The sequence below is a fragment of the Apiospora phragmitis genome (assembly GCF_038363925.1).
Source record: "Apiospora phragmitis strain CBS 135458 chromosome Unknown utg000004l:1.0-3135199.0:1.0-3139288.0, whole genome shotgun sequence".
Classification (NCBI taxonomy): Eukaryota; Fungi; Ascomycota; class Sordariomycetes; order Amphisphaeriales; family Apiosporaceae; genus Apiospora; species Apiospora phragmitis.
The window spans coordinates 1,977,654-2,005,401 of NW_027117402.1; the positions used below are offsets into that span (position 1 = coordinate 1,977,654).

Below are 27,748 nucleotides of genomic sequence, written 5' to 3' on the forward strand. Positions count from 1 at the left end.
GTCTACCTAAGATTTGTAAGTGTTTCCCGTCAGCGGCTGTTTACCCTTTGGGTAGTCTCCATATTCCCTTACGACTTACTAAATGTCCTGAATACTATACGAATTAAACCCCTTATATTCTGGCATTGGAAAGCCGTATTAAAGCCATGAGATCAACTTCCCTGGGATACATAGAATGCGACTAGGTGTGGAGTCGTAAGCCACATTACCTCCCCTGCCACAACGCCATATACACAAGAGTGTTCTACCTCCACACCATTTACAACACAGGCATTATATAATGCGATAAGCAGACCTTATTTCACTAAACCTCGTAGGTCGATTAGTGTAGTGGTTATCACGTATCCTTCACACATAATCTGATTATGTACGGATAAGGTCCTGGGTTCGACCCCCAGATCGACCATTTCTTGGGCGATAAGATGCGTTCCTACGAGTTTCTTTTTTTTGCCTTTCACCAAAGGCGGAGACAACCTTAAAAGAACCTTAACAAACCTCAAAACGACACTCAGCATTACGCTTTTGCTACCAAGCGAAGTCAAGATAGATACGAGAGTGAATGATCCATGCAGCATATGACCGTTGCCAATTGTCGTTTTGTAGAGCAACCCTAGAATATATTTTGGGCCTGCTCTATTATGTATGATACGTATCATTGAATGCGAGCCGCCCTACGTGCAAAATGAAATTGTGAAGCTTTAATTGGACGAGCAGCCCTTGTTGTATTGTGTGCTATATACTACTCAGGAAGCCTCTTTACGTGAAAAGCTACTGTCAAGGGCGTTAGCGAGGAGGTATATTGTCCTCAGTATCGGCACCGCTATGCCTTTCTGCTTCGCCAGCTTGACCACATTACCAACGATCGCGTCCACCTCCATACTCTTCCCTACCAGCGCATCTGCCAACATGGAGGGTTGCACGCCGGGAGCCTTCCGAACCGACGCCCGGCCGATCTGGAACTCGATCATCTCCTCGTTGACATTGCTGTAGCCGTATGCCTGGGCCACCGAGGCGACCTCGCTCATGACGTCCCGGATGAAGTCCAGCGCCTTCTCGTCGTCCCCATCCGAACGAGTACTGCTGAGGAACTGCTGGTCGCGGCTGCGCGTCAGGGCGCAGATGGGGTTCCACGCCGCGTTGACCAGCAGCTTCGTCCAGCGCTCGGCCTGGATGTCGTCGTGCACCTTGGCGCTCGCCCCCGCCGCCGCGAGCAGCTCCGCGAAGGCCTTGACAGCGTTCTTGGCGTCGGCGCCGGCCGCGGCCGGGTACGTGCCCAGGAGCAACAGCTCGACCTCCTTATGCTCGACTACGGCCGGCCGGATCTGCGTCGCGGGCAGGTAGACCACCGCGCTCACGAGCGGGTTGGCGGGAAAGGCCTGGGCGTAGGGCGCCTCGATGCCCACGCCGTTCTGGATGAGCACGATCGCGGTGCGCTCCGACACTGCGGGCCGGATCAGTTCGGCGGTGGACGGCTGCGTGGGAATCGCCTTGGAGCACACGACGACATAGTCGAATGGTTCGCCGTGGGACAGCGCAACCGCCTCGTCCACCGTTCTGGCGACAGTCGGCTTTACGTTCAGATCATTGCCCCATAATGTCGACTGAATGGTGAGGCCGTGTTTGGTCGCCTCTTCGTAGTTTGAGCGGCATATCGCTGTGATGTTGGAGGACGGGGTCGCCTTGGAGAGTAGGTAGGTGTAGACCGAACCTATACTGCCAGTCCCGAATACGAGGACCCGAGGCGCCATTTTATATAACGTATTGTTGAATCTTGGAGGAAGGCAATCCCTTCATAGAATCTGTATCTGACATCAGGAATACACGGGCATGTTATTAATTATACGAATTTCCAATGTAACCGCGGGGGTTTCCACCGCCCCACCTGCCACTGATAACATCCATGAAACGGCATGCAATTCCTTCCAGCTTCGAGTTCGAGTAAGTCAAACCACCTACCTACTTACTCTTAGAATGAAAAGCTGATATACATTCAGGGAGTATTGAATATACTGGGAATGAACACATCTCTGTGGCTTCGTCGTTTTGTGGCTTCGTCGTGTAGGCTTCCCGGTCGATTCATCAAATAAACATCTGGAATGGATATTATACTACAGGGAGGGGGATAAGCACATCACCGGTCAAGTTGCTCCGTCGATGGAGTTCAAAACGAATATTGAAGTCCCTACAGAACAGGGAAACCTTCGATGTTCCTGGAGGAGTATATCCCCCCTCGTCCTTACTCACAAAGCCACGCCTGGTACCTGTTATGTCCACGTGGGAATGGCCACTTGACGATTCATGAAATTGTCAACAATTTTGCTCCGGACACCCGCAAGAGCCAGCTGTTGAGCCTGCGAACTACCACTGCTTGTAGCCCCAACACCACTTGTTAGCTCCCACAAACCGGCTCATCTTTGACGAACGCCTACATGGGACGGTGCCGGCTTTTTAAATGGAATTGCTACTCTAATCTCTGGATGGCGTAATCTAGTCCAGGGAAATTTCCTTAGCGTCCTAGGTCTCGAAACCAGCCTTCTGTTTACTTTGTCCTCATAGTAGACAGGATATGCCTGTCATGCCCCTTATTGCTACAATGTGCTTTACTGAAATCGCTGTTATTATGGGTACCAGCTCTACAGACGCAAGAAACTGGACTGGAACGGAATTACTGACAACATGATAACCACATGTAGCAACCCACACGGAAGAGCTGAGAACAGAACTGCTAGTACCCATTAAGTCAACAAGACATGATCATCGACACATTTAGGGACAAAACGACGGGAATACGGGACTATCAATCTTCACTGCTCGACATAATCTAGGCATCGGTAGTGCAAGTAGGCAGTCCATCGCCAAAGCAGATTTCCAGAGCGGTGCACCTCAGGAGCGTTAGATCACTGCCCAGCCATGTCATGTATCCAATACACCATCGTCACTGCTAACCACAAACAGCAGGCCCTAGCCAATCCCAATTGACTTGTACATACGTTCGGGTGGCCATACCGACGAAACGTCCTTACACCCGAATATTGATCCTCTTCGAGCTAGCATTCCAACTACTGCAGCCACCGAATGAACGTGTGCAGGTCCCAGCGTCGTACGATATATGGGGAAGAAGCTGACCTCGTGCCAATTACAAGCTGAGGCAGCTATGCTTTCAGGGCTCTATAGGGTTCAACGGTGCTGGCGGGTTGAGCGGAGACCCCGCATTTCCCCGGCTCTTTTTTATTAGTCTGATGTGACATCCATCCATCCGTGTGGTCTTTTCTTCGCGTCTCCTTACATCGCAGGGGTGACCGACTAACTAACAGCCCTTTCGTCCTGGCCAACCCGATCCTGACCAATCCTGGGCTTCGCCGTAAGGCCATTGCTCTATCGCTCTTACAGTTGCGGTCGGAGGCTCTCAACAGAATTCGTATCTAGTGGCTAGTTTCCACGAGGGAAACGTTTCCGAGTGGACCATCTATCTACCTGTCCCAGGTTGCACTCCTCCCAGGCACACGGATCGCCAACACCCATAATACTAGCAGACGCTGCAAGAACAAGTGATGAGCGACTCGTGCATACCTGGGGAGGAGCATTGGCTAGTGATCTAGAGCGAGCTTCTATGAGCCCTACGAACATGGGGTCCCAGCCAGTCGGGGTCAGGGCACTCGGCGTCGTGTATATATCACTTATAGACCTCCATATCCCCAGGCCTGGTGATGGTTCCAATGAAAGCCGTTTCACCTTCAAGACCCCCAGTTCTGAAAGTGTCTACTGTATCAAGAACCTTGAGGCCTTACATTCCACCTAGTCACAGCCGACTACACAGACAAATCCAGAAAAATGGCGACCAACAGTGAAAGTATGTTCTCTCCCTGACCGCTGCCCGCCTGACTCTTTGATCCATTCGTTTCTAACCAATATTTGGGAGTACCAGATGGCTACGTTAGCCACGAATACCTGGACAAGGACCTCGGAGCTGCACCTGCGCTCAACAAAATCCGCACAGCGGGAGCGGTATCTCTATCACCGGAGCTATTCGAGAAGCTGTACCTGCAACCTCGGGAGTCAGCAGGAAAGAGCGGCATCCGCCATTACTTGGGCAACCCTACTCCTATGTAAGTGAACATAATAAACCCGAGGAGAAAGCAATTCCATAAAAAAGCCAACTAACAGCTCTCTACCATGAAGTGGTCTAATTGGGTTCCTGCTTTGCCTCACGCCGCTGTCGAATATCCTCATGGGATGGCATGGCGCCGGCCCCTATCTTGGTCTCGCTGCCAGTACGTATTATCATTACTCGAGAACCCCGGAAACGAATATGGGACACAATCCCAAGAATCCGACATCTGGAAAAACCCTCTGGGAAAAAGAATATACATATATGGCTCGCTAACTTGACGCTCAATAGTGGGTGCTTACTTCTTCTTTGGCGGTGGTATGATGACAGTCTGCGGAGTCTTTGAGGTATGTGTATAATCCGAATGATGGCCCTGATCCTCAGGCTTCGACTTCTTCGCGTGATTCTGATCTTGCAATAGCTTATCTGCGGCAACACGTTTCCGGCCGCGGTATTCACAAGTTTCGGTAAGTCATACAAGCGATCCATCTCCCCCTTTCGATAACCTGGCTCTAACAAGGAGTTCTCAGGCGCCTTCTGGTTGACCTACGCCGTGACGCTACAAGATGGAGTCTATGGCATCGTCAAGGGCTACCCGAACCAGGCAGCTTTCATGAATGAGTTCGGTAAGTACTTATTTGCCTATTCATTCTCCCTTACTGCCTCCCCTCCCCAAAAATCAAAGCATATGCAAACTAACTTCGAACGAAACCAACCCTACAGCGTACATCCTCCTCTGGATGGGCTTCCTCTGCTTCTTCTTCATGATCGCGGCGCTGCGGACCAACATGGCCTTCGTCGCCCTCTTCCTCTGGCTCCTGATGACCTTCGTCTGCCTCGCCGGCGCCTTCTTCCAGACGTACAACGGCGCCGCCGCCCTCGCGGGCCGCCTGCAGGTCGCCGGCGGCGCCTTCGCCTTCCTCGCTTGTATTGTGGGCTGGTGGATCCTGCTGAGCCTGCTGCTCGCCTCCGTCGACTTCCCCGTCCAGCTGCCGCTCGGCGACCTGACGGGCATCGTGCCTGGATACAAGAGCCGGCATGCTAAGGGGGAGGCGTCCATGGTCTAAGAAGGGCCTGAAAATTGACCGATTGGGACTTCAATCTACTGGCTAAGGAAGTTTTGTCGACCGAAAAGATAGGAAGAGAGAACATTGTCGAGGTATGGCGATTGTATGGGAAGGTGGCTTTCCAATAGGTCAGCAACAGCGAGCGCTTTGATTCTCTGCATTCAGGCTCATTCTACTGTTCCTGCTTTCAAGGAGGGGGAAAGAAAGGAAAGGGAGATTACCCACAGAGAGATGTCTTGGGAAAGCCACACGTAACAAACCACTAAAAGGATAATATGGTATGCTGTTCATGGGGGTTGACTGTCTGATCCATGACCCAGTTGACTCCAATACCGAAGTATAAAAATTACTTGTCATTGGCGGGCGGTGAATACTTCCCTATAGTACTGCAGTATCTTGCTTACTCGTCCGCTTCGAGCAATGAGTCCACGTCAACATCCGGCTTATTCTGATGTACGGGCTGGTAGTGGCCAGGCCCGCCGTAGTCAACGACGTTGCTCAGGACCACATCTGACAATATGGAGTCAGAAGACATGTTCCTTCTAAGGCACGAAGAGTCGACTGCGCCATAATGGTGATTCAAATTGGACAGGCCATTGTCTTGTGAGATATAACGTGTGTCACTACTCATAAACCCTGGCCTAATGGGGGTACCCCATCTGGGCGTGAGTATCTGCATGGGTTCTGATTGAACTTCACTTTCAGAAAGTCGATTGTTGTCGATGGAAGCGTTGTATGTCCTCAGGCAAGGATACAGACAACATACCGCTGCAACCTTATCTTTCGCGGTCGTTGGGGATTGCCCCTTTGCAAGGAAGGTAGCGTTGACGTAAGCCCATCTAGATATTTCTCTGAGTTCTGGTGTGAAAAGATCTCCCAGCCAGGCGAGATCGTGGGTCCCTTTAATTACGGCCTCTACCGTTGTTGATGAACCAAAAACACCATACTCTTCAGGGATGTTTTTCAAGTGGATGGTCGGGCCGTTCGGCTTCTCCAATACATAAGCAAGTGAGGAAATATCGATACATTTGCTGCACATTCCGACCGTGGAGTGTGCGATGTTCAGTGTGTCCCTTTGGCCTTCATCAAAGAACGTGCAGTTTCCCGTGGTGCAGGTTGCGCTTATCCGATTTTCCACACCGTCAGTGACCGTTACGGCCGATAATATGGAAGCCACCAAGTCCTGTGTAGGCCAACCCGTTTCATTTCTCTCAAAAGCACCCCGACGTGGAACGTAGTGGGCAAAGGGCAACATTGCGTTTCGGCCCGGAAGCACGAACCAACAATCGGTTGTGCTGCTGGCTTGCTGAACAAAGGGGCCGATGAGAAACGACGCGAGCAAGACGACGATGGCTGCGAGTGCTGCAACATCTCTAAGTATAACGGTAGAAAGGAGGGATATTGCGCCGAGGGTGCCACGACTACCGGCATCGAACTGCTGCAAATGGGATAGAGGGCGCTGGCGTTCTTCCGTGTACCACTCCCATTTTCTCTGGGAGATGATCTGGGAGGCGAGGATGACCAATGTAGCGCGAAGGATAGTCGAGAGGACGGCAAGGAGGGCGTTGAAGCTGAGGTTATAGCCCCAGTCTGGAACCGGCATGTTGTTGTTCAGCTCAAGTAAGGCTGCGATAGCGGTGAAAAGACCAAAGGCAAGGATGACAAAGAGGATTTCCCATATCCAGACGCGAAAGATGTGGTAACGTTGCATCTTGAAGTGCTGTATCGTGATGATATAAGCGTCAAGTATCGGTTCCTGTCTTTGCTAGATCTACAGTCCAAGTAAACCAACAAGTCCTTGAGATAGACGCTCGACTACTTAGATTTAAGCTTTCGTAACAAGATGAATAGCCGTAGTAGAGACGCACGAAAGACTTTAAAGAGAGCTCTTATAGGTAATAAACAATATGCAACAGTTCAGGCACACGGCTGTATACCAGCCGCAAGGTGGTTCTGGGTAAGCCTAATGACTTCATAGGTAGGATGGTGACTAAACGTATAAGGCTCTGGGCCTACGGACGAATATGAACTCACTGCTCCTGTTCGGAGCCAGAATGCAGGACAAACAAGATGTTGTAGAACACGAGAGAGGATAGGGTGACTCGTCCATGCCGTGGTTCTTAGTCCGATAGGTGTGTGTGGTGGCACGACAGCCTTATTTATAGTATTGAAACGGCTACATAGCCCGCCCCTGATAGGGGGTCACCTCCACCTGTTGACGTAGCAAGACTGAAAAAAAGAAAGGAAAAAGAAACAGGTTTGAGTTTGCAGTCAACCATTCAATGCCAGCCACTCAACGTGGTTCTCGGAACTGCACCGTCTGGCGCTGCTTTGCCTGACACGTTTTCACAGGTCACAAGGCTGGTTTACTTGCTTCACCGCACCAGACAGTATGCCGCGACGCTCCCTCTACTGTTTCAATCGCTATCAAGTGACGCCACATACAGTGAGCAAGACGGCCACAAAGCCAGACAATCACAGGAGGCAGAGGAAGAAGGAACCGCCGACTTGGTGTTCAGGCTGTTCATAACCTAGAAGGCGCTCACATTATTAAACCATCTTGTCTATAATACACATGATGTACATCTGATTTGACATATTGTACACGGCTCCTCCCAACGCCAAAGGAGGGAAATCATGAGTCCCCCCCAGATACAATGTCGTCGTCGTCGCCCCTAGGCCAGCCTCGCAAAAGGCAACCAACATCGATAGTGTATGTTCATGTAGTCTCGTGATCTTTCAAATATACCACCGCACCACGTCACACATCTATTTTATCCATTGACTCATTCATTGGTCGTCTGGTGAATAAAAGTAAGTGAAGATTTGAATCACCTCCTACCGAGGCCCCATCTATAGATTCTCTCCTGCATCTCTTCCCACGTCATCCTCTTGGCAGAGGTCGTGGTGGGGTCATAAGCTTCCTGCAGAACGACGGTCGGAGAGCCACTACCCTTGCCGGCGTTTACGGTGACGCCGCCGAGAACTTCGCTAGCGACGCGGCAGAGGTCTTCCACCGTCAAGCTTTCGATCTTGTGGCACATATCCTGCACGGGGATCTTGCGGCCGTGGACCTGAACTTGCCTGCCCAGATCCTCGAGTTCCACCATGCGGCTCTCCAGGTTCATCAGGAGACTCGACCGCAGCTGGTTTTTGGCGCGCATCACCTCCGTATGGCCCAGCGCCTGGAAGCCGGTGTCGAGGGTCAGTCCGCGCAGCTGCTGGCACATGACGTCGAGCATCGCCTGCGTCTTGCCCGGAAGACATAGGGACTGAAATGCCAAAGAGGCCAGAGTCGGTGTAAGAGTGGTTGAAGGCCTGGCATTGCTCGACCCAGCCGTACTGGTTGAGGACGCCGGTGTAAAGCCTCGAGTACATACCTTTTCCGGGCCCACCGGCCGAGAAAGAACCGCCGCCGCCAAGGAGTGTGTTCAAGGTGGCCAGGGCATAGATGTCGTCAGAGGCAATGGGCAGGCCTTCGAAAGCGAGGTGAAGGGACGTCAAATTGGGCTGCATCGGGTTTTGGGAAACCGGTGAATTCGGGAGAGACACGAACCCGCCCGTGTAGTGTGCAGGAGCCCTCAATGCCTCTTGTGTTGGGAGTAATGGGGTATTGCCTGTCGGGTCATTCCAAAGAGGCACTACCGCTGAAGACCATGACGACGTAGAAGAGCTCGTACTGCTCGCTGAACCCCCTGACTCTAGAGAAGTCTCCGACCCGCTCCGTGATAGGGGCGGTCGCTTTTCCATTTCACCAAAGAACTGGGTGGCCAGTGAAACGGCCTCCTGATGCGGTACGCCAGCGAAAGCGACTACGGTCCTCTCCGGGCGGTAGAACGCTTCTCTGTAAGATCTGACAACCTCTTTGTTGATTTCAGGCAACCGTTCCGCGGGGCATAAAAGCGGGTTGCCCAGAGTGTTGTCCTTGAAGGCTGCCAGGTGAACCAGTTCGGGAATGATGAGCTCGGGTTTCTTCCAAATCTCCTCGATTTCGTACTGGGCGGTGGCCAGCTCCTCCTCCATCTCCTTGTCGGTGATGCGCGGATGCCTTATCGTGTCTGCTAGAAGTTCGGTCGCTAGTGGTACGGCCGAGTTGAAGGTCGCCGCCTGGTACATCATCGACTCGCGCGACGAGACACACTGAATATTTCCTCCCAGAGACTCGACGGCTTCTTGCATGTCTTCGACGCTCCTTTTCGTTGTCGATTTGAAGGCGAGGCGATCCACCAGGTGACTGACTCCGCTCAGGTAGCCATTCTCGAATCGCGAACCAGCCTCGATGTAGACACCGACACCCGAGAAGGAGCCAGGCAGGGCCTCAGATGCTACTCGCACACCATTCGGCAAGGTCGTTATCTGATCTAATTCCGTGGTTTCCTGCGTTTGTAAAGTCAGTATGCCGGGTAAGTTGTCTCTGCGCAGGCGCAGTGCGTATGCGCTCGTTGCGTTGCGTACCTTTGGCGGGGGCACTGAGACGGATGCCAGTGCCCTAAACTGTGATCGCGCCGTCCATGATTGAGATGCTCTGCTGACTGAAGCAAGCGAAGAGGAGAGGCCTCTTCTGAGCGATCTAGAACCATGCGCCCGAAACATCTTGGCTGTTGGCTGCAGGGTAGGTGTGGGCTGGCGGTGATGCTAATCGACAGAAAATGACGAGGCGAGGCTCAGTTAAGCTCAATTGATTGACAGCTCCGCCAGTCGTTGGTTCCATGGCACAAAAAATGGTATCGGGCTTATCGGTAACGCCGACAGCCCCGAACCGCCGAACTCAAAAGGTTCAGGCCGGCTCGACATATTGCTTCTCGCCCGCCAGCGCCATGGAAATTTTTTAAATTTGCTTCTGAATATTGGGCCTCTATCACGAAGACGTGTACGAAACAGCGAATACTATGGAGGATGCTACCAGTCTCAATTGTCCAATGCCTTTGGAGATTGCCAGGTTTCTGTGCAAAATAAATTGCCGTGGTGGGGGCTGTCGCGGACTCAAGGAACCAAAAACCGGGTACTCTAGGAGAAAGCAATGGATGTTACTCGGAGCCGGACCAAGCTTGCAAGATAACGTTTGAACGGAAGGATTGTTCTGATCACAGAACGCCACGGCTAATACCAGAGAAGCCTGCATTTCCCAGCTAGCCACCTGTATTTTGGTCATCTAACTGCCGGGCTAGCTAATGAACAGTAAAGAGAGAGTTCCACAAAATCTTCCCGCCCCTCTAGTTATCGTGTCAATACCTTCTTGCCTCACCAATCAGTCATCCATCAGTTTGACATCATCATCCCGTGACTTCCGAGACTCGGGGTTCAGATATCCCAAGTATACATATCCCTAGTATACACAATGGCCGACCTGCGAAGTTCCTCCTATGATTTCTCATCCTGTTTACATTTCTTGGTGTAGCAATGTTGACAACCACGAGCTGCCGGGCCGCCTCGTTGGGGCGGGCTCTCCCTAGCCACTCGTCACCCTTACTGAATCCACTTGCGGCTAAGCTGAGCACGCAATGCTCAGGTATAGTTGTGCGTCGAGCAAGCACAGTGACAGAGAGCGGAACGACAAGTAAGTCCTCATGACATCGTGGAATACCGTATTGCCTAGAAACTGCTCTAACCAACTACCATAGACAAAAAAGAGAGAGTGGTCGTTCTCGGCAGCGGATGGGCCGGCTATGGCTTTGCACGAACTCTGGACCCGAGTAAATTTGAAAGGGTCATGATTAGCCCCCGATCTTACTTCGTGTTCACGCCCTTGCTAGCCAGCACCGCAGTGGGAACCCTTGAGTTCCGCGCCACCCTCGAATCTGTGAGGAGGCTCGGTCTGGACCACTTCCACCAGGGATGGGCCGACGACATCGACTTCAACCGCAAAGTCATCCGTGTCGAGGCAAATGTGTCTGATGACATGCGCTCGAAAGTGAACCAGGCGTTAAGTAAGAATAAGTCGCCGGAATTGCCCATCAAAAAAGGCCCCATTTTTGAAGTCCCCTACGACAAGTTGGTCATCGCTTGCGGCTCCTACAGCCAGACATTCGGCATCGAGGGCGTGAGGGAGCACGCATACTTCCTTCGCGACGTGGGCGATGCGCGCCGGATCCGGCTGAAGGTTCTTCAGCTCTTCGAGAAAGCGGCACTGCCCACGACTTCCGACGAGGAGCGCAGGAAGCTGCTGCATTTCGCCATCGTCGGTGGCGGGCCGACCGGAATCGAGTTCGCAGCAGAACTGCACGACTTGATCCGAGATGACCTGTTGAAGCTCTATCCGGGATTCCAGGAGTTCATCGAAATTACTGTCTACGACGTGGCCCCGAAGGTCCTGCCCATGTTCGATCAGACGCTGGCGACTTATGCCATGAACCATTTCAAGAGAGAGGGTATTCGAGTCAAGACAGAGCATCACCTGACCCGGATACGGCCTGACGAGGAGACTGAAGGTTGCATGAAGTTGAAGATTAAAGAGTACGGGGATGAGGAAGTCAACGCCGGAATTGTCGTCTGGTCGACCGGGTTGATGCAAAACCCGCTCATCGAAAAGCTGACTGGGAAGGCTATCGATTGCCCGCCCATAGCTAAAGCCGAAGAACTGAGCGGCCAGACGATCAGGCTGCAGAAGAACCCGAAGACGGGCTCCATACTGACTGACCGCCATTTGCGCGTTAACGTGGTCCCCAAAGACGCACCGCCGGAGAATGGCAACACATATCCCAATCCCGGTGCCATGTCTGATGTGTATGCCATAGGCGACTGTGCGGCTTTCCCCGACCAAGCGCTGCCGGCCACCGCCCAGGTCGCCAACCAGAAGGCCGCATACTTGGCCAAGGCGTTCAACAAAGGGAACGTGGGCGAGAAGGAATTCAAATTCAAGAACTTGGGAACGATGGCTTATCTCGGCAACTGGAAGGCCATTCACCAGAGCAGTGCGGACGAAATGAAAGGCTGGACCGCCTGGGTGCTCTGGCGCACTGCCTACTTGACCAAGAGCATGAGCGTCCGCAACAAGATCATGGTGCCGATCTACTGGTGTATTACCTGGCTGTTCGGAAGACACACCTCGAGATTCTAGATTATGCATTCCGTAAAAATTGACTAAGTACTTTCCTGTAGCGAAATGGCGTATAGGGATAGAGATAGATATAGATATAGAGAATTAGCGTATAGATAGAGATAGAGCAGGATACCTAGATAGAGAGCAATCGATTATGCAGTCCACTTTGATCTGGGACACCTTTACGCAACTTCGGTCTTGCTCGCCACGCGACTGAAGATCCATGGAGAGGCAAGTATCCCAATCGGCATAGTAACGTCATCATAGTGCCATTATTGGCACCGATCAAGAAGATCAGTCCTCCGTGTACAAATCCCATTCCCTCGTCCCTCCCTGCACCAACTTCCGGACTAGAAAGCCCTCTCGAACATGGGCAGTGTCCCTACGAGCAGGTAATCTGTACGAATTTGACTTCGTCAGAGAGCTCGACACCATTGTCGTCCTTGCCCTTGTCGGCAGTTACCTTCTTGACCTCCTTACCTCCGCAGTTGGGGTCGTCGCCGTCTTCCTTGAAGCTGAGCGTGCACGTGAAAGGCATGCCGACGTTGACCTTCATGTCGGCGCAGACTCCGCCTACGAGGTCGTTGATTTTTTTTTTGGTAAACACCTCCTTTCCGATGGGAATTCGTTGGGAACCCCTCCGCATTGTTCGCCCTCCTTCCCCGCTGTTGTATAGTGTCGAAGGAGTTTGAACCCAGCTACAAATGGTTATGTGAAAACCAACGAAGTAAGACAAACCAGATGACAACCTGCGACCCGATGGTCTAAACATCATTTATCCACCTTGGATAGCGAAGGCACTTACAGTAATCGTGGGGAAGTGGTACTGATGGGAGGAGAGCAAGAGGCAAGCGGCTACCATCTTCCGGTCTTTGCTGTGCCGCGAAGCGAGTGTATCCTGTCTTATTACTTCGCGAAGCTGTGCCTTAGGATAAGGATGAGACGAAGAAACATGTATGTTACTTAACAACAACCTCGAGACAGTAATGGTCTGCCTGCCCAGCCAGCCAATGCAAGCCAGCATATGCACCCGGGGCAAAGGGTCCCTAATAAAGTACACTGCGTATGTTCACGTCTCCGTCGAACCACTGCTGCCTGCCGGGAGCCTGGGTGCAGGCAGGCGGAGAAGTCGGATAACTCGCTGGGTTCCGATTGGCAGGTCCGTATTTTGGTTGTTTATCATCTGTCTGTTGGCTCGTAATACGCCTCTGACCACAACTGCCGCTATTTCTCACAGGGGAACGAGCCATACTCAAGGCTCTAGAACCTTCGCCTACAACGTCGCGAACGAGATTCTGCCAACGAATTTAACATCGAATCTGAAACAATTACAGCTGAGGACATGACACAGAAAGGAGGTCGAATACCCTCTGGTACTTGCTCATCACACTCTCCCCTACATGTATTATATTCGTGTTTGACCTGACCACGACAGGCGTCGATGCCAATAGGTACGCTGAATCTCCACATCCAGCATCTACCCACGATGACGAAAAGGACGGAAGTGGAGGACACGCTGCCGCAACTGAAAGCAGTGTCAAACCTCAGGGTTCTAAAGGTACTTGCCAAGAGACTGTACCTATTCTACCTCCTGTTAACACACATGGCTAAGGATACAAAGCAGTGCCCGAGGACGCAACGCGCTCCGACACCTTGGCACCGTCCCAGGGCCAGGACGTCAAGAATCGCGATGGCGAACAATGGGAGGTCTTACCCAGACCAGAAGAGACAGGTACGTCTGAAGGGGGTGAGGGGGTATGGAAAGTCACTTCGATTTCACAGTCGGCGGGGGGAGATGGAAATACACCATCTTCAGCTGGGACGTGAAGTTAGGCCGCCGGAGCGCGTGAGGAGAGAGAACGGCAAAATTCGGTTTCCGGGACGTTCGACGACGAAGGCGGGCGTATCAATCTTGTGCAGTCATGGCCGCCACTCGCTTAGAATAATTTCGTAGATCAGAATATCGCAACTGAGATGCACTCTTCCTCTACCTCCTTAATCACTTATATGGAGAGTCTAGGTTGATATTAATAAATACATTTACCTACCTCCTATTATTCGACCCCGTACATACCGGACCCACAAACCCCTTAAAATACCACCACCTCTGCTCATATCTCCGTCTTTCTTCTTTCCCCCAAGCATTATTACTATCTTTTAACTGCCACAATCGACATCCTGCCGCAGCGGACCCAGCTGCTTCGGCGTGAGCTCCTTGGCCTGCTCGAGTATCTCCTCGATGGTCGCGTTCCTCTGCCCAGGGCCGCCCTAGTTCACCTTATTGGGTGCGGCCCGGCACTTGGTGACCTGGGGGCTTTCGTACATAGTTGTCCGTCGGCGCGCGGTGCCGCCTCCCGAGCTCGTGGGGGCCCCAGAACGGCGCCTCGTTCGGCTCGAACTGGTACGGCAGGCACGCGTCGAAGTGCACCTGCGGCACCGTCTTGTTGAAGAAGTCGTCGTATTTCTCCTGCGTCGCGTCTTCGAGGCATCGGATCGTGAGAGAGGCGTTTTCGGGGACTATGGCTCCCTGGCGGTCTTGCTCGGGTTGGAGGATTCGCCACGGGTTGTGGCAGGATGCTGCGGCGCACGACTTGGTCGGTCGCCGTGTCGTACAGCTCCGTCTCCCCGGTGCACCTATTGACCCTCGGTATTAATCCTGTCATTCCGGAAGGAAAGAATGAGTGGAAAACATGTGTGTTTCGGGGAAAATATGGATATATACGAGCAACTCTGCAGTTATCACGTATTCATCCATGCCAAGACACCAAGACAGGGAGGATTGAACACTTCGAACTCGCTTACCATCTTGAGTATAAGTAGTTATGGCCATTTCCACCTACAACCCGCAACGTCTTGTACGTATTGCTCTTGTTCTGGGCCGAACCCCGGGGGGCCTCTACCTCCCCTCGCCCCAGAACTCGACGTTGATCACATCGGTTGCGACTGCGGTCGCGTCGGCTGGGCAAGTTTTCGCTGACGATCGCTGCGGGCCGTGCCAGTCACCCAGCAGACTGCGACCGTGGAGATAGTCCGGGCGGTTGGCGGGCGCAACACCCGCGATATCGAGGAACGTGGGCGCTAGGTCGACGTGCGCCCCCGGCAGGTCCGACCTGGCACCCGCAGGCACCTGGGGACCCCGGACGAGGAGGGCAGGTTGGTGTCCTCGCGATAGGGGAGCGATGTCCCCGTCGGTACGCAGTGGTTGCCGATGTGGTAGCCGTTGTCGGTTGTGTAGATGACGTAGGTGTTGTCAAGAATGTTATTGGCCGCGAGGCGCTCCACGACGTCGGCCACCATGTCGTCGACACCCTGCGTCTGGATCCGCAGCCGGTAGTGCTAGTTAGCCCGCGCCGCCTTGGTCGCATTCAGGTGCTTGAGCCATGCGGGCTTGCCCTGCTGCTGTTCATCACTGGGGGTTCCAATTGGCGCCTCGCGGCGCTCCCAGATTGGGGAACAGGTCTTGGTGGCGCGTCAGGGGCACCGGGAAGTGACCGCCGCCGAGCTCGTTGTGCGGGGCCGTCGGGGCTATTGTCAGATGGAAGGGCTTGTCCTGTTTCGCGAGGTAGTCGATCCGGGCATTTCTATATAACCTACTGGTCAGCAAAGGCCGAGCAGCGTGCGATCACGAAAAATGCCGTGCTCCTCACTTTTTCTAGTTCGTTACTCACACTTTGGCACGCAAAACGTCACTTTGGTGTTAGCCATGGTATGCCAGTGGGGACTTGCCATCCGCAGACATGACAACGTTGTTGAAGCCGTCCATACACGGTTTGAGCTTTGCACTTATTTCAGCAGAGTGTACTTCATGATCTCGAGGGAGACGAAACCAACCAGAGTATCAATGTGAGTCAAATCTTTAGGTTTGTTCTCCCAGTTTGCAACATTGTGGCTATTCAAAAACTCCCCCAAGTCTTACGCAAGGTTAGTCTGGAGGACGGAGCTGTGGGCAAAGAGGGTAAAAAAGGGGATATACACTCGGCGTTGTAGCCAGCCTTTACTAACCAACGGGGGAGATAATCATCATTCTCTTTTGAGATGAGCCATTTGTCGTAATTACCCCTATGTAGACTAACCGTCAGATACCGCACTCAAGGGAGGCACCTGACTGATTCAGGTAAGGGGAGATCTACCCCAGGGGATGAACGTCGGTGATGTTGGTGTTATGAGCAGCCTGTCCTCGGAGCAGATATGCTCTGCTTGGGCAACACTTGGCCACCGTCGCGTAGTGCCGAGTGAACGTGGTGCCCTTCTCGGTGATTTCCTTTTGGACAGTCGGCATGTACTCCAGGCTGTTCAGGTGCAAGTCTTGGTCGTCTGTGAAGGTCATCACCACATTGGGTTTCTTTGCGGCCGCGCTGCTGCTCTTGGCTACGGCGTGGCCTCCCAATAGCGCCAGTGCCGCAGCAATAGATGTAGACAACATGCTGAGAACGATGTTAGTGTAAGAGAGACAAGATGCGTGATGTTTAACGTCCCTCGAAAGGGTCAGTTACCGAACACCAGGTTCTCCATCTTCATATATTTATGCGGAATCGGACCCGATGTCCTGTCTAGATGGGTAAAGGCTTACTGTTGTGTATACGGATACGCTGGGCTTGTGACTGCCCCTATAAGACTATAAGATCCTACTTTATGTCACATCTCAATTGCTTTCGGCTGGGAGCCAATACGATTGGGTAATCGTCTTGAATGACGCCGAATCATCGTATATTGCGTCTACTTACGGCACCAATTCCAAAGACACCATGCTGTATTGATTCAACTCCCATCCGCCCTTGCTACGTGGAGACTGTGTGATGAATTCCGCGTGTGCACAATGCCACGAGGATCAGCACTTTCTCTTTGGAATACGTCGTGTTTGAGTGCTGAAAGTGACTGCTTATATAGAGTCCGGTCCAATCAGCTGCCTTGTGGCTCCATGTACTGCCCAGAGAGTGGCTTGGCGAACCCCCCTTTATCGACTTCTAAGTACATAGTACGAAAGACTGCGGGGAAGAGCTCGACGATCTACCACCAAGAGGATAGGTAAGATAAGAGATCATCCGGGGATGAGATTCCAGTACAAAGAGGTGGGTCAAAATAGGGTCTTTTGACTGCAAATCGCCAGGTATCACCCGACCTATTCTTTCAAACATGGGCAGATACGTCAGTAGGGGATGCCACGAATATAAACGTACAAACGGCCATCAGTATATCAAAGCTATGAACAGCTAGTCTATTCCATTTATGGCTGTCGCATGGCTATGTACTCACATGACCCATCACGAGAATCGGTAGATCCTCATTCGCGCCTTTTCTAGCACAGACTTGGTAAATTATACCGCCGTGCGCGAATGCCCTATTGCTGACAAGCATATACAACTCGACCCTTCTAGCTATCTAGGGCTTATGTCAGATGCCCGGTTTCGATACTCAACCAGTAAGCTAGAAGGAAGTTTTCTCTTCAAAAGGTAGGGACATAGTGTTGCACCCTTGTAGATTATATCAACCCCGAGCATGCCGCTACTGTTGAATGTGGCCCGTATCATAATGGGGGAGTGATGGAACATATACGTGGCGAGGAGAAGGAGCAGTCAGTACGGAGGAGGTATCATCAAGAAGCAATAATAACCGAGATCCGGGGGTCATACGTAAGCATAACAAGACCAATATCTCACGTCAAGGTGGTCAGTCCCGTTGAACGATATGATAGGGGCTTGAGCGAGGTCGTACAACCGGGGAAGTGGAAGTCTGCCGGGGTGGGTAGTACTGGCAACATGGCAGGAGCTCTCACCTAACCTAGCAATGGGAGCACCCGCGCGTGTGTGTGGAAAGCAAGCTTCCATAGTCCCATCAGTAACTTTCGTATAGGCGTCGACACACATAATAACCTAGAGCGGGGTTTAGTACCACGACTCAGAAGTCTTTCGCGGGCGGGGTAGGCGTTCAGAAACCCACCGGCCTTCGTATGATATCTTTGCATGTACGCGAATGCAGCACACCTCTTCGAGACCTCTCAGGACGGCGCTTAAAAGAGATGGTGGACGAGAGAGGAAACAAGGTGCATCGGGCAACTGCTGTAGACGGCCGAAACAGGGAAAGCTCAGGCGGGCGCAAACCGACCCCCCTGCGAGTTATCAATCTGGGGGACGGACAGCGTTTACCCTACCAGCGGAAATTTATACGGCCTACGGCTGGGAAGTGCGTAGATCTCATTACTGCATCGTGGAGTTGCTCTTTTTATAGTAGAGATTGAAACCCGGGCGATTGTGCCCGTAAGATTTGAAAAGGGGGTATCAAACCGTGGTTGAGGACAGAAAACGAAATTGGTTCATAATGAGCTGATGTTTGATGTTACTTGCTTTTGCTTTTCCCGGCTGATGCATGTCATCTCGCTGAGGTGAGCTAAATGAGCCAGGAACCGGCCACTGCCAGGGACCAGGGGCTACACCACACACTTCAGACCTGGACGGCAGTCAAAGCACTACTACTACAATTTGTTGGTCCGAAGAGGCAATGATCTCGTACTCCAGGCTTTAGCAAGCAGAGAGGAAGAAAATTATTCTGATGGGCGGCGTGCGGAGGCATTACGGCGGCGGCTCTGCAACCAAGGTGGCATTGGGGACATGCATCTGCCGCAATGATTCCAAGATCAGGAAGGCTCGGGCCAAGGTATTCGATCTCCGAGTCACGGCGCAGAAAGGTTATTGGATCCTGTTCAATGAGAGTGAGAGGCTCACCTCCGATGGATTTGTAATGGCGCAAGCGCTAGACAGCTTCTTGCCCTGCAATTGCCGCGCTACGCTACGGACGGGGCGATTCTGTCATGATGCGGCGACTTATACCTAGGTGATAGTGGGATCAAAGTGCCTTGGAAATGACTGCAACTTATTCACAGACGGGCCGGTAGCTTGCACGTTCTGGGAATGGTAGGTCGCGATCGCTGTGACGGGCTTCGTACTATCTGCGGCCCGTGTTGGTCTTCAGCAGGGTGTCTTTCTGGTCCGGTCTATTGGTTTTTTGTTGATTCTTGTTTAGTAGCTGGGACGAATCATGCTTTGACGATATTGCCTCCAGATTGCATCAACCAGGACCATTAATCTGCAAGGGTCAAGCACGAGCAGTCCCGGCTGAGGAATACATACCTTGCACCTTGTCCGATGAAGCGAGTCGAATTGGGACAAGGAATGCGGACTTTGTGACGAGTCAAGGCTTGTTTCTCACCCGGCAATCCTGAATCCCCAGGATCCAGGCACTTTTCATCATCCTGCAACGGCATTTGGGAAGTGAGGGAGGGATCCTGCTGTTGTTGGTAGTCCTGCTACAGCTGCCTGCGTCGTCTCTGAGGCCCTCTACTATCTACTCAAGACAGCATGCGACAAGAGGAAACAGTGATACGTCAGTCGCCGATGGTTGCTACACCCGTACTTATACTGCAAACAGGACGTTTGATGGGGTTTGAAACAATAGGGTAACCCCCAACTGAATCCAACACAATATTGTCAGGAGGCTGTCGGCACTAAGTGCATCACCCAACCACCATGGGAAAAGAGCGGCTAGAGGAGTGTGGAGACTTTCTTTTCCATGCCTCAATGTTACATAACCAGCATCCATGCGTGCATTAGGAGGTACTCCATATACTTCCCAGCAGGCCCTACGAGTACTGGCCCATTACGCTTTATTGGGAGCAGCCTGCACGTACTCCTGTCGCCAAGACTACCACCAAGTCAAGTACAGTAGACTTCAGTGTCGTCTTCAGCGCTCGCTCGCTCCCATCACTAGCCTAGCCGTGCAGCTCACTGCGGTGCTGCCCACTCCCTCAGTCTCTCTCTCTGTCTGCCCCCGAAAAAGCGAGCCAGCGGGTCAGCGAGTGCCAGCGATGGAAAGCAGTCAGCGCCAGTCCGGGGGGTCCCCCATTGTCCACTCTATCCATCCATTCACATCTGTCCGTCTGACTTCCTGACAAACCCCATTCATTTCTCGACTCTCCCTCTCTGCGAATGCAGATATACCGGACTCAACTCGAGTCGATTGTCTCTTCGAGCCTACTACACCCCCCCCCCCCCCCCTCTCCCCCTCCAATATACTTCAGCTGAACCAACGGCGACTATTCGCTGAGAGTTGCACGCCAAAGCAAAAAAGCCCATCCATCTAATTCGACAGATCGGTGCTTACTCAAAACCACCCCCGACCGACCATTGACTCGCCACCGGCCAGCCAGTCTTGAACGACCTGCGACACCGACCCATCGATCCAACCTGCTGCCCATTCTCTGTGTCGCCTCACTGTTTAGGCCGTCGAGCCCGAATCTTTCTTTCCTCTATCACTTCAAGTCGCAATACAACCAGCGATATATACGGATACGGCTCGTTGTCCGGTTCGCACGCCAAATTCGCGTCCGTTGCCTGTCCAGAGACGACTCTAAGACATTAATCCAACTTTGATTAAATTCGAATACTGCCGACGATCTGTTGACTTGGACTTATTTGTTGTATATGTCCTGTCCTGCCCGTCGCTCCGTTTTCGAAATCACGGAGTTTCGCATACCCGTTGGCCGGCGTTGAAACAATATACATTATTTTCTCGCCTACTGCCCGACTACCAGTGGCCTCGTCTCTGTGGTTCCTTTTATTCGGAGGTTATCTGGCTTGTTTCCATCGTTGATTTGCTATATACCATCTTGGTCGTCCGGAGCATATAAGCCGTCATTAGGTATGCTGATTATTCGTGTGTTAACTTCTTCAACTACCCAGCCCCTGACTGTTCGTCAGCTATATCAGACATCCAGTTCCCCATACTTCGAAATACCCACTTGCGCCTCAAGAGTCAAGACGCGGTTTCATCTGATCTTCTTAGTGGCGGTTATTGATGTTTATTTACCCAGACTCGACCTACTTGCAATCGAAAGCTTTACGCAAAACGACTATTACCGTGTCCCTCCACCAGAGCTCCCCCTAGTTTCTGTTCTGGTTCGATCAAGAACTTCATGGGCTTTCGTCTAGGCTTATAAGTTCAACGACAACAACTTTGTCTACCGACCTTGGCCACAAACAGGGAGCATGGCAGGCTACGGCAGACCACTCAGCTTCTCAGAGAGACGAGGGAGTATATGAGTGAAGAATTGTCCTTGAATACAATTCAAGGCCCAATCGTCAATCACAGAATGGATAAGATGGCACAGCCCAGGCCTAGAGGGCCTCCGACTCCCAGTATGAGCACGCCTGCTCCGGATTTCGATCAGCAGTTAACAGGCTCTCCTCCGCCTCCACCAACTCCCGCCGCCTCTCCTGGGCCAACCCACGCTCAGCCAGACTGGAGCGATGCGGCCGAAGACGAGGATTACTTCCTTGCCCATGTGCGCCAACATTTCCAAAACTGTTCCGGCCCTCAAAGGAATAGGCTGCTGGCCGACCTTTTGAACATGTGCACGACCCAGCAATTGAGCTTCGTGCACCAGTTTGTGAGCCCTCTTTTGAAGAAGGACCCCTTCACGAGCTTGCCGGATGAGCTTTGCTTAAGGATTCTCTCCTTTATTGACGACCCCCAAGTACTGGCGCGCGCTTCGCAGGTCTCGAGGAGGTGGCGTGATCTCCTCAGTGACGATGTGACCTGGAGGAATCTTTGCGTTAAGCACGACTATGGGCGTAGGTTATCAGAGGTCTATTACGGAGTTCCCTCTTATGCGGCGAGTCGACCGAGTGCTGTACCCTTGACAGATCCGGAATACGCCAACCATAGCTTTCCTGGAGCTCTTCCTACATCAGCACCCGCCCCTCAAAACTCTCGCAGTTTTGACGGCTCTGAAGCGTCAGGGTCGATACCCAATATGCGACCTAAGCTGAGGTCTTACAAATCACATTTCAAACAGCGTTATCTGGTTGAATCAGCGTGGCGGACGGGTGGTCGGAACACCACGCGGACCATTACTCAAGATGGCCGTGTTGTGACTAGTCTTCACTTGACCCCCAAGTACATTGTAGTCGCTCTGGATAATGCTCGGATACACATTTTCGATAGGGAAGGAAACGCGTTACGGACACTTCAAGGCCACGTCATGGGTGTTCGGGCTATGGTCCCCTGGGAGGACGTTCTCGTTAGCGGTGGGTGCGATCGGGATGTGCGAGTGTGGGACATGGCCACGGGTTCTTGCTTACACACGCTCCGGGGCCACACGTCTACTGTGCGCTGCCTTAATATGTCGGATTCCAACACCGCCATATCAGGATCGAGGGATACTACCCTTCGTGTCTGGGATATCCGGCAGGGCGTGTGTCGAAATGTACTTGTCGGCCACCAAGCAAGTGTACGATGCCTCGAGATTAAGGGCGACATTGTTGTCTCTGGGAGTTACGATGCTACTGCCAAAATCTGGAGTATTTCGGAAGGCAGATGCTTACATACCCTGAGCGGGCACTTCAGTCAGATCTACGCCATCGCATTTGATGGCCAGCGTGTCGTCACAGGCAGCTTAGACACCAGCGTGCGTGTCTGGGATGCTCACACGGGCGAGGCCATTGCTGTGCTGCAGGGTCATACGTCTCTTGTCGGCCAACTGCAGCTCAGGGGCAATACCTTGGTAACGGGAGGCTCAGATGGATCTGTTCGGGTCTGGTCACTTGAGAAGATGTGCCCGATTCATCGACTTGCAGCACATGACAATAGCGTCACAAGCCTTCAATTTGATGACACTCGGGTCGTTAGCGGTGGAAGTGATGGCCGGGTTAAGGTTTGGGATGTCAAGACGGGTCATCTCGTGCGTGAGCTTATCACTGGTATGTCTATTAATATGTGCGGTAGCTCGGTCCCGGCTCACACTGACTTCTCTTCAGCTGAATCCGTGTGGCGCGTGGTCTTCGAAGACGAGAAGTGCGTGGCGGTTGCCAATCGGGGCAGCCGCGTGATGATGGAGGTATGTATTTCTTCATCACCGCCTTATACGACGGTCGATATTCCTCTTTAACCTTGAGCTCTTCTAACCCGCGACAGGTGTGGTCGTTTTCTCCACCGGAAGATGCCTTTGCCGAGAGGCCACTTTCATTACCCCAAAGGCTCGATAACCAACCAACTCTCCCGCTCAACGTCAACTACAGACAGTCCACCTTAGGACTGCCTACTTCGGAACCTGTAGAGGACTTGGGCAGTGAGGACGTTGATATGCGTGATGCTGGACCATTTACGGCCCCATCCCACAACACAACATTCTTCCACGACGACTAAGTTTGTTCGCCGTGGTTTATTGACCAGCTGTTTTGATGAAGACAAACCAGAAGCAATACTAGCAACTTGGCATAGTTTGTTCGGGCTCATCTCACTTTATCAGCAGGGTTTGCATGGAAAGGGCGTTGGGAATGTAAATTGGCATTTGTTGGTATCTACATTAGCATCATGTTATCCCGTAGAGGGATGAGGGCAGGCACCATTTCTATTTGGGCGTGTAAGGAACAAGAAGAATTGGGACCTGGACAGGAATTTTGAAGGGCATTCTCCAGGAGGGAACAAAGCGGTTATTATAAGGTGCCTTCAACAAGCAAACAAGCAGGTCTGGCAGGGGAGGGGATCATGTGTATACGCTTAGAACGGGCTTGCGATGGAATAGTTCGCAAATCTATAATCGGGTGGACATATCATTGTGCGTCTGAAGCGAGAGATGCCAAGTATCAATCAACTACCAAGCGTAACCGTACCAAAACTTTCCAAGTATATGATCACATGAGCCCCTTTTAAGTGCTAGTCGATGATGGAGTTTGTAAACGGAAATCACAACTAACCATCTTATCCCAAAGCAAGATTCGGTTACGGCATTGGGCATTCCTCAAGCTTGATATTTGTCGGTTCAGTCCTGCGGCGTATCGACAGAAATCGGATGATGTACCCAACGTAGCTCTCCTGATCAGTCTTAGCAAGGGGATTGAAAATTCGATAGAATATATTGACATGTACAAGCTGGCCAGATACGACCGGCAAATCTTGGCAAGCTATTTCACATGCAGCGAAAACACGCGGCGTGATGAAGCCGTTGTAGAATATAGTACACACCCGAGATCATCAAGTGGCTTTCCCTTGAATACAGTATTGTAAGACAAGGGCTCTTCTCTTCAGCGGGACTTGGCCAGACGTGCCTACTATTTAGTCCCGTTTGCAGCAGGAGGAGGGAGAGGCTAACTTCTCCCACTCGTCCCGCATCACCTTCTTCAACAAGAGATCCCATTTCCCTTCCTTTTCCTGTGCCTCTCCCGCACCTTTCTTTTTTCGCCCTGCTGCCTTTTCGCGATGCACCCTATTCAACTCTTCTACGGCCAACTTGCTGTCACTGACGGCGGCTTTCATGAGGAGCGCCTCGCGCGCCGGATCGTCTGGTCGGAGGGGCGTGGATCGCGTACAACGCAGTGGCGTCCTTGTCGTCGAGCTCCTCGGCCGCGAACTTCCAGGCCGCGTGGGCTTTGTTGGTGGCGCCCAGCGCGGCGTAGCAGTGACCCATCTCGACCATGCACGGGATCTGCCAGTCGAAGGGTGATGATGCAGTAGAGGAGGAGTCAGAGCTGCTGCTGCTACTACGCAGCTTTTCTGGACTGCCACCCACTGCCGCTTCCAAATACTTGAGGGCCTCGCGGTAGCCCTCGGGTGACGGCTTGTACCGGTCCTTGTTGGATGCGGCGACCATCAAGCCCTTGAGGGTGAAAGCGTTGGCACGGATCGAGGCTTCCTCTTCCTCGTCGATGCCGACCGCCGTGGTATCCGCCACCGGACCGCATTTTCCCCCTTTCTTTGCTTTCGGGGGAGAAGAAGGAGAAGAAGGACGGTACGCGGTCAGAGACTTGACGAGCCGCTCGAACCGGTCGACCGCGGGCGCGAACTGCGGCTGGTCGACCTTCCGGGCCACGAGCGCCAGGCGCGCGACCGTCAGGACGCTGGGCGCGTAGTCGCGCTTGCACAGCGTGTGCAGGATGTGCAGCACCAGGTTGTAGACGGGGCCGGGCGGGCCCTGGACCAGCATGCCCGCGATGCTGTGCAGGACGGCGTGCAGGGCGCGCGTCTTGGCCGCGACTTCCCCCGCCTCCGGGCTTTCTGGGGTGGAGTTGACGCCGCTGCCGCCGCCGCGCTTCAGGAGCGCCTGGAATACCTGTTGGAAGTCCCGCACCGGTTCTGCGAGTTGCAGCGTCCGCGTCGCGTACTCGGATAGTAGGCTTCGGCACTGCGCCCCCGTCATGCCCGACAGGTACGCCGGCGTCGCTGGGTGAGAGAGCATGTGCTCCAGCACTAACTCGGGCGGGACGTCATCCTGGGTGAACTGCGGGACGTCGAAAGTGGCGGCTGTCTTGCGGCGCGGGACGGCGATGCGCCGGCTCTTGTCCTGCCTCGGTGCTGTAGAAGAGAGGGAACGGATACCCGGTGATGTGACAGCATGATGCTGTATCGAGGGTATTATTGCCTCAAGAGAGTCTGTTCTTTGTAGGCATCTTGTGAGCCCCGATGGCCGGAATGCTGACGGCCGCCTGAGAGGCAGCGCTTTCATGGCGCTCATGTTGAGGCCGGCCACACTGATGATGAGAGAGAATCCAGGGGTCTTTGGAACCCAGTGGGAGATCAATGTCCCTAGCTTCCTCAGTCTAGGATTAAGCACCCAATCCTGACAGTGTACACCTGTAGTAAGTCAGTCAATATAGTTTCGATATAATTGAGCAGTTCTCTCACATTAAGTCTTCTTAAAAGTCACTGGCATTCGCTCTCATCTCACACAAGTCGCATAGTTGTGTACTCCGTAGAGCGTTAGCATTCACGTCCAGCATTGTCAATCCACATATGCAATTAAGCGGTCGCTCCCCACAGTGGACAGCAAGTGGCTATCTTATCCTGTACAGCTCCACCAAACTTTTGAAAAAGTAGGGTGGGAATCTACGACCTTCAGCAGACCACTGAGATGCTCAATTAAACCAACTTCCCAAGTACTGCGATCCCGATCTTCCAAAATGGCGCCCGTGACAAGAAGGCGCGCGAAAGCAGCCCAAGAATATGCCGACTCATGCCAGACGTCTCCCGATTGCAGCATATTATCGCCTGGGAACGAGACGAATACCACCATCGATGTGCCTTCGATAGCAGCCAGACTTGAGACGAAAGAGTCGCCCGTAGAAGAAACCCCCACGAAGACTACCTCCAAGGGCAAGAAGAAGGCAACCCCGAAACTCGAGAAGCTGGCCGTGCGCGTCCACAACGAGGACACCGAGGACGGCTCGCACCATGTCAGCGTGGAAGCACACACCGTAGATGCCGAGCCAGAAAAGCACGACGCAACCTCGGTCGCCGACTCGCAAGAACACGAGCAGGTTTCCGACGACGCAGTGGAGGAGCAGGGGTCTTCGACGCCCTTCACGCCCTCCGCCATGCTTTCGAAGCAATTGGAGGAGGAAGCGAGCCAGCAGCTGAAGCGGGACCGCAAAGATCTCAGTTCAGCGAAAGAAGCGCCCAGCCCTGCACCCAAAGCCAAGGGGTCTCACGTCGTTTTTGGCGACGATGATGAGTTGGACAAGCATGCTGCTACTGCTGCTGAGAAGGAGGCTGCCAACGTGAAGGAGGACGCCAATGAGGACGAGGAAGAGAGCGACGATGATGAAGCTCCTGAGGCTGTCTCTACGTCAGTTGCGACCAAGGCGGCGAAGAAGTCAGAACGCGAAGCCGCCGAGGCGGCAGAGAAGTATGCATCTCCCTATCCGACCAAATGGCCTGCAAATGCTAAGAAAATTATAGACATGCTGCGGATCTGAAGCGGAAACGCCAGGAGAAGGATAAAATGATGAAAGAGCAGGCCGAAAAGAGAAAGCGCACGCAATTATCCAGAAGGGAACAGAGAGGCGCAGAGGACAGCGACGAGGAAGATCTCGAGGCTATGAAGGCTGCGCGCCGTTCTTCTGCACAGCAAAAACTTGATCGACACAACCTCCCGGATGAGCTGCCAGCGGAGTTCCTGACCGATTCGGACAGTGAGGATGAGGGAAAGAGGAAGCCCAAGAAGATCAAATTCGAGGACGCCGTGCAATCGCTGAAAAAGGAGGGCGGCCGCCCCGAGGATGAGGTCGTGGGGTCCACAGTCTACCGAGTCCTGGCCGATCAGGGCGACAAGAGCCAGGCGCCGCGCATGCACCATAATGCCAGGAGGATGAAGGAGCAGCTTCTGCACCGAGGTCGTGCACCCGCACCTACGGGGGAAGAGCAAAGGATTCCTGAAAAACAAGAAGTAATCAGTATGTAATGCGAATAGTACTTGACGTTCGTTGAGTAGAGTTGCATATTACGAGAAGACTCGAGTAGATCTACCTCTGAAATGGTCCAATGTCCAGGGCGCTGTTACCGCCAGCTTGTAGCAACACTTGTTCTCAGTCTCTACTTATCTCCGGGCATTGGCATAGGTCCACAACTAAGTGCAGTGTTGAAATGTCATAGAAACTTACTGCGGTAGCCTATCTCGCATGTTTTGCATTGGAGGATTACTTGTGATAATAGGCACACTTCACGGCCGGGTTGTGAGACGGCTTCTACGTAGCAAGCGTGGCTCCACTC

At 52.8% G+C, this 27,748-nt stretch overlaps 11 protein-coding genes across 11 annotated transcripts; 4 read left to right on the forward strand and 7 right to left on the reverse strand.

Moving 5' to 3' along the window:
• Positions 1-743: 743 nt before the first annotated feature.
• PG994_003745 (uncharacterized protein) lies at positions 744-1,748 on the reverse strand (the record flags this gene model as incomplete). The annotated part of the gene is made up of 1 exon (XM_066855154.1): positions 744-1,748. The coding sequence occupies one exon, from the start codon at positions 1,746-1,748 to the stop codon at positions 744-746; it is 1,005 nt and encodes a 334-aa protein (XP_066719432.1).
• Positions 1,749-3,831: 2,083 nt separating this feature from the next.
• PG994_003746 (uncharacterized protein) lies at positions 3,832-5,175 on the forward strand (the record flags this gene model as incomplete). Its single annotated transcript, XM_066855155.1, has 7 exons — positions 3,832-3,850; positions 3,926-4,106; positions 4,180-4,271; positions 4,400-4,455; positions 4,530-4,575; positions 4,639-4,734; positions 4,832-5,175. 7 exons carry the CDS (start codon positions 3,832-3,834, stop codon positions 5,173-5,175), a joined length of 834 nt encoding a protein of 277 aa, XP_066719433.1.
• Positions 5,176-5,575: 400 nt separating this feature from the next.
• PG994_003747 (uncharacterized protein) lies at positions 5,576-6,886 on the reverse strand (the record flags this gene model as incomplete). Its single annotated transcript, XM_066855156.1, has 1 exon — positions 5,576-6,886. The coding sequence occupies one exon, from the start codon at positions 6,884-6,886 to the stop codon at positions 5,576-5,578; it is 1,311 nt and encodes a 436-aa protein (XP_066719434.1).
• A 1,120-nt stretch (positions 6,887-8,006) lies between these two features.
• Positions 8,007-9,768, reverse strand: PG994_003748 (insulinase; the record flags this gene model as incomplete). Its single annotated transcript, XM_066855157.1, has 2 exons — positions 8,007-8,393; positions 8,449-9,768. 2 exons carry the CDS (start codon positions 9,766-9,768, stop codon positions 8,007-8,009), a joined length of 1,707 nt encoding a protein of 568 aa, XP_066719435.1.
• Positions 9,769-10,513: 745 nt separating this feature from the next.
• PG994_003749 (uncharacterized protein) lies at positions 10,514-12,232 on the forward strand (the record flags this gene model as incomplete). The annotated part of the gene is made up of 2 exons (XM_066855158.1): positions 10,514-10,529; positions 10,797-12,232. The coding sequence occupies 2 exons, from the start codon at positions 10,514-10,516 to the stop codon at positions 12,230-12,232; spliced, it is 1,452 nt and encodes a 483-aa protein (XP_066719436.1).
• Positions 12,233-12,596: 364 nt separating this feature from the next.
• PG994_003750 (uncharacterized protein) lies at positions 12,597-12,860 on the reverse strand (the record flags this gene model as incomplete). Its single annotated transcript, XM_066855159.1, has 1 exon — positions 12,597-12,860. The coding sequence occupies one exon, from the start codon at positions 12,858-12,860 to the stop codon at positions 12,597-12,599; it is 264 nt and encodes an 87-aa protein (XP_066719437.1).
• Positions 12,861-14,371: 1,511 nt separating this feature from the next.
• On the reverse strand, positions 14,372-15,044 carry PG994_003751 (arylsulfatase; the record flags this gene model as incomplete). The annotated part of the gene is made up of 3 exons (XM_066855160.1): positions 14,372-14,482; positions 14,538-14,848; positions 15,017-15,044. The coding sequence occupies 3 exons, from the start codon at positions 15,042-15,044 to the stop codon at positions 14,372-14,374; spliced, it is 450 nt and encodes a 149-aa protein (XP_066719438.1).
• Positions 15,045-15,110: 66 nt separating this feature from the next.
• PG994_003752 (Arylsulfatase) lies at positions 15,111-16,637 on the reverse strand (the record flags this gene model as incomplete). Its single annotated transcript, XM_066855161.1, has 4 exons — positions 15,111-15,341; positions 15,410-15,550; positions 15,696-15,795; positions 16,345-16,637. 4 exons carry the CDS (start codon positions 16,635-16,637, stop codon positions 15,111-15,113), a joined length of 765 nt encoding a protein of 254 aa, XP_066719439.1.
• Positions 16,638-21,248: 4,611 nt separating this feature from the next.
• Positions 21,249-23,410, forward strand: PG994_003753 (F-box and WD-40 domain-containing protein CDC4; the record flags this gene model as incomplete). Its single annotated transcript, XM_066855162.1, has 3 exons — positions 21,249-22,965; positions 23,023-23,102; positions 23,180-23,410. Coding segments are annotated over 3 exons (2,028 nt in total), but the record flags the coding sequence as incomplete, so codon positions are not given.
• Positions 23,411-24,500: 1,090 nt separating this feature from the next.
• Positions 24,501-25,715, reverse strand: PG994_003754 (uncharacterized protein; the record flags this gene model as incomplete). Its single annotated transcript, XM_066855163.1, has 1 exon — positions 24,501-25,715. The coding sequence occupies one exon, from the start codon at positions 25,713-25,715 to the stop codon at positions 24,501-24,503; it is 1,215 nt and encodes a 404-aa protein (XP_066719441.1).
• Positions 25,716-26,160: 445 nt separating this feature from the next.
• PG994_003755 (uncharacterized protein) lies at positions 26,161-27,440 on the forward strand (the record flags this gene model as incomplete). Its single annotated transcript, XM_066855164.1, has 2 exons — positions 26,161-26,885; positions 26,939-27,440. 2 exons carry the CDS (start codon positions 26,161-26,163, stop codon positions 27,438-27,440), a joined length of 1,227 nt encoding a protein of 408 aa, XP_066719442.1.
• Positions 27,441-27,748: the final 308 nt, after the last annotated feature.